Source organism: Macaca mulatta, chromosome 4 (genome assembly GCF_049350105.2).
Source record: "Macaca mulatta isolate MMU2019108-1 chromosome 4, T2T-MMU8v2.0, whole genome shotgun sequence".
In the NCBI taxonomy this organism is placed as follows: domain Eukaryota; kingdom Metazoa; phylum Chordata; class Mammalia; order Primates; family Cercopithecidae; genus Macaca; species Macaca mulatta.
In genome coordinates, this window is record NC_133409.1 from 12828030 (window position 1) to 12837714 (window position 9685).

Here is a 9685-nt window from a genome sequence, read left to right on the forward strand (position 1 = left end):
ACTCAGGAAGGCATTCTGAGCAGATCAAAGATGTGAGTGTTGGCACTCACACCCAGCCTAGAGAAGAAAACAAGGAGACGCAGTAAAGGCTCAAACCAACCAGAACTGCGGTGTCTGCAGGGAGAGTGTGGGATCTGGACTCCAAAGACTAAGTATTAGATTACAGACTTTGGGAAAACCAGTTAACCTCTCTGACCTCAGTTCCCCCAGTAGCAAGATGAGGATGCTACTGACTTCACAAGATCACTGTGGAAATTAAATTAAATAACAGAGAGAAATGGTGAACTCCGTGACACTTTAACCTGCCAGTTATTATTCAAAGGAAGTAGAAGTGTACACCTAGGAATTCCTCATAAAACTGAAAATAGAATTATGTAGATTGTACTTTATAGATTATAAGGATGCCATAATTAAATCTTTCCTCCACATATAGGAGACCCCAGTAAAAAAATGTGAGCAGCATCTACTTTGTAATTAACATGAACACCTCTCAAGTTTTTTGCTACATTTACAAGTGTAGCATTATTATAATAACTAGAATACATAGTATATAATTATAATAATTAGACATTATAATTGTAATATTACCCTCTCTTTATACAAAAATTAACATTGATGGTAGAGGGGAGACGCTCAGAGAGGACCCATCAGGGCCAAGGAGGTAGTTATTAAGGCCAGTACCCCTGCGACATCCCTTACGCTCACCCCGTCTTCCAGTAGCTGCATCTTTGGTGAAGGCCTGCAGAGGTACCAGCCGCACCCCAACCGCCACTGGGCTTCTGACCCCAGCTGCAGGTCTAGGCAATTTCCTTTCTCACCAATGCGTATTTGAATTTGCTGACACGCAGCCATTTCGACTCTTAATGAGTGATCTGTCCTTTCCCGTTTAATATATGAAGGAAGCGCCAGTAAGTAGAAAAATTGCCAAAAGGCAAGCACTCAGGGAGAAATCAGGCAGATAACTGGATGTTTGTCCTAATTTGCTTATCTCTATAAAGCCGCAGCGACAACCGAGTCCAACCAGGGCTTCACGGAAGGGCCCGCGGGTGGTGGCTTCGGCTCCAGAAGTCCAGGAGCGCCCTCTAAGGGCCTCAGAGCGCAAGCGCTGCCCCGGCTGGGCGGAGGGAGAAAGACGCAGGTTTTTCGTAGGCAAGGATGACTTAGGAGGGAGGAAAACAGGGTGCTCACGAATGTGAATAACCAATACCTTCCTGATTCCAAATGTTCTAACATACATCTACAAAAATTGGTAAAAGAGATGGATGAAACAGTATCCACCACTGTCCCCCAGCGACCCAGCTCTCCTACCCAAAGGCACCAAAGTTTGCAGTTTCATGGGTACTCTAACAGAAACATCCTGCGCACTTACAAGTAAATACATACACATACATATTCCTTTCTCTCCTTTACTTTTATACCTTTAAATACCTCTAATTTTAAACTGAAATAAAAGCTTCTGGTAACAGTTTAATTATAACTCAAAAATCCCTAAGTTCCAAGGGGGACAAAAGAGGTCAAAAGAGGGCTGCTCCTTAATCAGCCAAGGGTGATGGAGCCTCTCCCAAAATGTTGCTTCCAGGCTCCCTGCCTCACCCTCATCCCTTGATGTAGGCAGAATAATGGTCCCCCAAAGATGTCTTTGTCCTAATCCCCAGAACCAGGGATATGGGCACCTCTAGAAGGTGGAAAGGGCAAGGAAATAGATTCTCCCTTAAAGTTTCAATGCAGGCCTTGATTTTAGCCCAGAGGGGCACATTTCAGACTTCTGATCTCTAGAACTATAATAAGGATCATAAATTGGTATTGTTTCAAGTCATTCAGTGTGTGGCAATTTGTTACAGCAATAGGAAACGAATACACTCCCCTTCCCCTCCTGTTTTCAGGGAATGGGCCTTTAGAACTTAAATATGATGTGAATGGTCTTGGTAGGGCATCTTGATCATGCTCTGGAACTGTCTGGTGATAACTTTCCAGGGATGTGAATTGTCACTCTGCAATCCTATTACAACCTCTGATTCCACAGGAATAAATTTCATGATCAACTGATGAACAAAACAGCTCTACCATCTGCCATTGGAGGGCTCCAATGCACAAGATAAAAGGAGAGAGGGTCTCCCCACGTTCTCTCAAAGAGGGCTGAAGGAAGAAGGAAACCTCATAAAGCCACACGCAGGTTGAGCCACAGGCAAGCTTCTAAAGGCTTCCGGAGATGGAAGGAGCCTCCTTCAATTGGTCTATTCTGGAGCGGAGACTAGCCCAAGGCCCCCAGGGGTGCAGGACAGCACTGCCACTCATGCCCAGGCATCCTGATTTTTAGCCTACTTCCCTCCGTATATGCCAGTGTGTTTCAAATGTTTTGGTGTCTGAATTATCTTCTATTCTTGAATTTATGAGGATGCCAAGGAGGTTATGTTTCTGTGAGTTTTATCTATCCTCATTGACTTTGCTGGGAATTAAAACTAAGAAAAGTCTAAAATATGTACTTACTTGTTTTGAAATAACAATAATAAACCATTACATGTTGACATACAAATATATTTATATGAAAAGTAACTGTTTTCCAAAACAAAGAGAAATGAGTGAGAAGAGCAGATTTGTTTCTACATTTTGGCAAATCTTTTTAATAGAGTATCTCTGATCTGCTTATGCATTCAATCTATTGCAATATGTTGTTTCGATTGGAGGAAATCCAGCCTCACACAGATGTATAGCCGGACAACTATTTCAATAGCCTTTTTGGATACTTTTGAAAAATCTTTGATATTACACCAAAACTCATCAAGTAGCCATTTCTTAGAATCTGAAATCAGATGAAGAATTTTTCATATTTTGTTACATTAAAAATCCATTGAGCTATCATGCACTTGGAACAGATCTTTTACCCATGCAAGATTGTTGTAAGGCTATACACTGGTCATTTGGATCTGTTGGTTTATTTGGTTATGCAGATCATCCAAATGTTCACACATTTTATAATATGACATTTATAAATCACATTCATTTATATCACCACTGATCTCACTAGAAAAAAATTTAAATATTGGGAAACTTTCAAGCTTATAGTGGTGGAAACAAGTTGGCAAAATTCTAATTTTCACTTGAAAGCTGAAATGTTATCACTGGCAAGCAATAATAGCAGTTCTTTTACTAGAAGTAGTAGGTTCCCTTTGTTCATTTTTGAGAAAACATCTGCCAAATACCCAAGTCAGAATAACTCTAGTTGGTCTGTTGTCATTTTTTGTGGTAAATACCACATTCCATTAAAAAAAAAAAAAATCAGTTAGCTTAATGCACAACTCAAACAATCACACCAGTGCCTCCCCTTGGGGTTGCCACTGAACTTGGTCATCAGCAGTAGTACCTCATGTGTCCTTCCCATTTATTTACACTATTAAAAAGACAGATATTCAAAGATACAGGGATTTGGTAAAATTAATAATTTTACTGCGTCAACAAGAGCATTCTTAATGAAACTGGCAAATATTTTTTAATTGCAAAGGCCCCACAAAATTCAATGACTACTAGCGCATGGGGATGTCCTTGCCTTGATTCTCTGTAAGGCACCCGCAGTTTACCCATCAAGCTTTTGCACCCTCAGTGCACATGTCAACTGTGAAAAAGAAAACTAGCATCTCAGTAATCTCAGTATTACTTTGAAAATAGTTTCAACACGGAGAATTCCCTAAAAGTTTCTTTAAAGAAGAAAATAAAAATCATCCCTAACCACCTTAAGATATCCACTGTAAATATGCGCATGTGTGAGTACATCCACATGTGTTTAGAAAAATGTATCATACCAGACTGGCAAGGCCATGATAATTTTAATGTTTGCATAGTATCCTGTTGTAGGGATGGATGTGTGTGGAGGAGGGAGCACTGCTTGCTTCTTTTGTTTTACGTTTAATTGACCCTACACTGAAGGGCTTATTCAGATCTTCAGTGTGTCCTGCTTTAAGCAAAGTCCCTCTGGAGCCGTCACTATTATGTGGCCCTGAGTAATTTCCTTACAGAGATTCTGGCCCCAAAAAGGTGGTGAGGATGAGGGCTTGACACAAGCAGCTTGTTTCTCTAGTTCAACCAGAGAGAGGGAGCAGTCTGTCCATGGTGTTGCGTCAAAGGGAGCCCATAAAAGAAATTATGTACCCCATAATTTCATCCACAGTATGGGGAGCTATCTACAGGTTGCTATGTCTGTTTCTATCCTTCTATTACTTAATTTAAATTTAGTAGATTTCATTCTGAAATGTGCTTGTCCTCCTTTGTCCACTTCTAGTCTGGTCATCATTTTACTGTAGATCCCACGTCAACACAGTAGAGAGAAGGACTGGGAAGCTGTCCAGCCCCAGCATTCCTCAGCACAGTGATTCACAGAGCAGAAGGCGAAAGAAGCAAGAGTGCAGATCGCGGTGGGATTCCAGGAGCTCTCACAAACAACCCTGCTCGGACCCACTCACATGCAATCCACGGGCAGGTGGCAGAGGAATCGGGAAGACAGAAGGCTGGAATCGCCACAAAGCCAGGGCAGCACTGGTTTCAGTTTCAGACCATTTTCACAAACAAAAACTCTTTCAGCACTCGGAAAATTTTCACTTAGAAAAACAAAAGCCAGGAGTTGTAGGTGGGGAAGTTGGAAGACTTTATTTAGTTTTATTCCTCTCAAGTACTGTGTAAAATATTCAGTGAATACTCTCCTAGAGATCACTAATGGTAAGAAAAAGACCCTACCACAGGCACTGCCTTTTATGAAAAAGTGGCATTGGCATCAGAATACCTGGCATAAACCTGAACCAAGCACTGGGATGATGTATCTACCAGTCACAAAGCAATGTGACCCCCAACTTTTCTTCCTTGACACCTGAAGTAAGAGAACAGTATATACGCTGATACCCTCGTTGGAATAGTATCTGACAATCATTGTCTGCTTCTTGGATTTCTACAAACCAATGACCGAAAAGCCACAGTTTCAAGTGTAAAAATGCCTGCACGGGAGGTGGGAACAACGGCCGCCAAAGGCTTCGGAATGAAAACCCCACCACAAACTTGTCTCTCTCTGCAGGAAACTTGCAAGAAATCTGACAAGAGCTCGCTAGCATTTTCCGAAAAGCATTGCTCCCAAAGCAAGCATCTATCCTGGCTGCAGCCTCAGCCATCGGGGTAGGGCGAGCTTCTCTGGAATCAACTTTCTCATTTCCCTCTCCCTCCTCTCAAGACAAACATTTTCTCCCAGCTTGAACGTTCCCCGTGGGCGCGCGGGCCTCCTGCCGCCTGGAGCCCGGCTGGCACTGGAGCGCGGCTCCTCCTGAGCGCAGAGGCACCCGACGGCCTGCGGCAGCCCTCAGCCTTTCCCCATGACCTTCTAGAACAGCCCCGCTCTGCCTCCCTCCGGTCTCCCAAGTGCGCCCGTCATCCTGCCTCTGGAGAGGTGAACGCGAGGAAAGAAGGATGACTACCTACGCTCCCGGGAAATTCTGGGCACAGAAAGGCATTACCCCAGCCCGCATGCCGAAAGTCGCCTTTTCCTTTCCTTTTTTCCCCCTGTGCCTGAATCTCCTGGGACACTTAGACGGCTGGAGCCTCCCGACCCCAGGGCGGGCGACGGCAAAGTTAAACGCCAGCGCGCTGCAGTTCCCGGGCGGCGCGGCGTCCCCGCTCCCGCCTCCCACACAGGGCGCCAAGTGCCCCGACCCGCAAGTGACGAGGAGGCACAGGCTAGTGACACGACCCGTAGCCAGTACGGAGCTGGACAACGAGGCCCGAGCGCAGGAGGGTGCGCGGGGAGCGGAGGAGCGCCGGGGGCCGGGGCGCGGCGCGTACCTGGGGCCCCCGCCGAGGAGGCGACCGGGAGCAGGGCGGCCAGGAGCAGCAGCGCAGCCCAGGACAGCCGGCGCGGCGCGCGCAGGGTCGCCCCGGCCTCGGGGGCCATCGGGAGCCCGGGGTGAGCCGGGGCTGGGTGCTCTCGGCTGGCCGAGGGGCGCTGGCCGGAGTCTGGGGAGTGCGGAGGCGCCGCCGTCGGGTCCCCGCCGCCGTCCGTCTGTTCTGCGCGCTCTACGCGGTGCCCGCAGCGCCCCTGCCCCGCGGCGATCGCTCCCGGCCGCGCACCGGCAGCCGCGCTCCGCCACTGAGGCCGCCGACCTCCCGCCGAGCCTTTTAGCCTTGCTTGGGCGCCCCCTGCCGGCATGCAGGGTCGGGGCCGGGGCCGGAGGGGCCGACGGGGGCGACGGGGGCGACGGGGGCGGTGGGGCCCCGGCCGGAGGCGGGCAGGGCGCGGGCCGTAGGGGCCGGAGCGCCCCGGACTGACTTAGCGGTTCTGAACTTGCGGCTGTCGCTGTGCCGGGCCAAGTGGCTGAGGAAGTTCCTCCCCTCGTCTAATCCTCTTATTTTCTGGCTGGGGAAGTCTCCCATCGGGCAGAGGAATACCCTTTGTCCCCTTACATAAACACCTCTGCGCCCCACGTGGGGACTCGGGCCAGGACCCCTCATCCCGTCCCAGCGCTGTAGTTCCTGTGGCTAGCCCGGTCCTTCCACGTCCCTTCCCGCACCCAGCGCCCCCAAGTCTGGGGTTTTCAGTGTCCTTAGACCTTGCTGCGTCTGGCTGTCATTTCTAGGGCATGCACGATGCCAGTTTTCAGTGTGCCTTGGTGCCCAGGCCAAGGACTCAGCGGACCCCGCCTCTCTCGCTTCTGTAATTTTAACGCTGCCCCAGGTCTCTCTATTCCTCCTTCCAGCCTGGAAGCCTCGTGGCCCTCCAGACGGACTCGGAGCGCCCCTGGAGGCTACAGTGACTGGAGCTCTAAGAAGGCCGGGTCCTGGCTGCCACGTGCTGCTGTTCACGGACCGGTGTCCTCGAAGAGCTGACCTGGCTAAACTCATCCCAGCGCTGTCAGTTCTCCCTCGTGACAACCCAAAACTTTACCGGATTTGTGTTCTGCAGAGAGGAAAAAACAAAAAAAAAAAAGCTAAATGAATTGTAAATAGATGAAAACTAGAAATACAGTATCTCTTTGAATTTGAGCACCCAGGAAAGGCGTAAACCTACCGCTTTCCTTTCCAGAAAACTCTCCTGCTTACCAGCAAAGGTTTTGTCTGTTTGTTTGTTTGTTTTGTTTTTGAGACAGGGTCTCCCTCTGCCTCTGCCGCCCAGGCTGGAGTGCAGTGGTGCAATCTTGGTTCACTGCAACCTCCATATCCCAGGCTCAAGCGATTCTCCTGCCTCAGCCTCCTAAGTGGCTGGAATTATAGGCTCCAGCCAACATGTCCAGCTCATTTTTGTATTTTTTGTAGAGACAGGGTTTCCCCATGTTTCCCAGGCTGGTCTCGAACTCCTGAACTCAAGCAATCCGCCCACCTTGACCTCCCAAAGTGCTGGGATTACAGGCATGAGCCACCACGCCCAGCCTAAACACACATTTTCCTGCATTACTCCCTTATATTGTCATGTTTCCCCACATGCCATTTAATGGAGCTATGTGGTTTGTCTCACCAGCAGCCACCCGACTCTTCCTATTTTGGGAGAATTGTAGCTCCCTCCCCAACTCCAACCAAGTGACAGGACCCCTCCTTACCCCCACTCCTTCCCAAAGCCCCACTTCCCCAGTGGCTCAGGGCTCTGCAGTGGCCTAGACAGGGTCACTCGGAGTTGGGACTCTTCTAACAGGGGCTGGTGGAAAGGTCTTTTTCTCCCATCATTCATGGATTTGGAAGGATGGTAGCCATGGCAGGCTGAAACAGCCCTCCTCCCCCAAAAGACATTCCTGTCCTAGTCCCTGGCCCTGTGAATGTCACCTTACATGGTTTATTAAAAAGTGATTAAGCATGTTGAGACGGAGAGATTATCGTGGATTATCTGGGTGGGCCCTAATGCAGTCACATATGTAACTTATAAAACAGAGGAGAGGGAGACTGACACACACAAGAGAAATCCAGGTGAGGATGGAGGCAGACATGGGAGCGATGCACCCACAGCCCAGGGATGCTGGCAGCCACCAGAGGCTGGAAAAGCCTCCCCCAGAGCCTGTGCTGGACTTCAGGCCAGTGGAACTGATTTCAGACTTCTGGTCTCCAAGACTGTGAGACAGCAAATTTCTGTTGTTTAAGCCACCCATTCCATTTGTAATTATTTGTTACAGCGGCCACAGGACGCCAATGCAGTAGCCAGGATGGGCCTGTGGCTCTGGCTCCAGCCTGCAGGGACACCAGCCAAAGAGAAGGAAGCCATGTCCAGAGAGAAGACAAGCGGGTAGAAAAGCGCTGGGCAGGTGTGAGAGTCCCGGGCTCCAGCCTCACCCCTGCGCTTTCTGAATGCTGGTTCTGGGGACAGCATATTCCATTTTGCTAACTTAGAATGAGATTTCTATTTTCTATAACCAATGAGTCTTGGCTAGTGCATTCCCCCCTGTTCTTAAGAGAACAAGAACCAAGATTTATCTTTATTGCTCATCTGTCACCCAAAAGAGGCCATCACAGAACCAAACACAGTAACATCCAGGAAATGCTGAGGTTAACTGCCATTCATTCATTCGTTCAGCAAATACTTACTGTGATCTACTCTGTCCCCAACACTGCTTAGACCCCGGGGATTAGCAGTGACTAAAAGCAGATGAATAGCAGGAGGTAAGTAAAAAGTGGAGAAGGGGAGGCAGCGCTGAGGTCCTTACAGGCTGCAGGAAGGGCTTAGGCTTTCACTCTGAGAGATGAAGGGTGACACTGGAGAATTCTGACGAGAGAAGACATGGGTAAGCAGGCTCTTACAGTCCCAGTGAGGCAAGACAATGCTTGGACATGATGGACAGCAGTGGGGCAAGAGAACCAACAAGGTTCCGGATGCATCTTAAAGGCATGGCTTGGGAGATTTTCTGACTCATTGGATATGGAGAAAAAGAGGATTTGCAATATACCAAGTCACACTATTCTCATGCTGCTCATTAACTCTCTGTTGTGACTTCCGTAATTTCACGATGTCACTCTTTAATTTCATTTTAATGAACTAATCTTGCCATAATCTGTAGATGCACACAGTGAAAGCTCATCAGACATCAGTTTTCTTCCCTGCATCCTCATGAGATGCATGTGCACTTATCTTCCTCCCCAGAATGATACTTATTAGAGCACATTTCTTAGGGGTACATTTCAGAGTGAAGCACAATGCAAAATTACTTCCAGTTTTAGAGTTTCAGAACCCTCAACCATGGGCTGTTTGATATTAAACAAGATTACTGACACTTATGAGTTCTGATTCTGATTTCATTACAAATTTGAGAACGTGTGCTTAATCAAAAGGTATTATTACCCTTAGGTTTAAAAGATCTTAAAGAAAATGGAACTAGGAGTCAGTCATCTGTCCTGAACGTGGTCATCTCAAAAATACGAGCTCACGGAAGTTTTCTTCCTTCTTGTCAGTTTTGAGTCCAATGTCAATACTGTTGTCCTGTGAAAGATTTTAAGATTTTAATATTTTTTCACATAATTTCCTGATGTCCTGATTGCTGTTTCTATTTTGTTCATCAAAACCAAACAGACTGGAGGTTGCTCTGGGGCTAGACAGATGACCAGTCATTAAAATCAATACCTTATTAGCCTGCCTTAGTTCTGTGGTTTTTTCTGACTGCACAGATCAGCTTGTGTCCATATACACTATTTCTGGTTCTAGTTATTTTTAAAATAACCATAGATCCAAGGAGTTCAGTAC

At 47.5% G+C, this 9685-nt stretch overlaps 1 protein-coding gene across 4 annotated transcripts in view; it reads right to left on the minus strand.

Moving 5' to 3' along the window:
* FNDC1 (fibronectin type III domain containing 1) overlaps positions 1 to 6193 on the minus strand; it is a 102675-nt gene extending 96482 nt beyond the window's left edge. For all 4 annotated transcript variants that reach the window (XM_077999228.1, XM_028847010.2, XM_015137625.3 and 1 more), the window contains exon 1: positions 5815 to 6193. In XM_077999228.1, the coding sequence (XP_077855354.1) occupies positions 5815 to 6178 (364 nt within the window). In that variant the 5' untranslated portion in view covers positions 6179 to 6193. The remainder of the gene's footprint in view (positions 1 to 5814) is intronic.
* Between the last annotated feature and the right edge of the window lie 3492 nt (positions 6194 to 9685).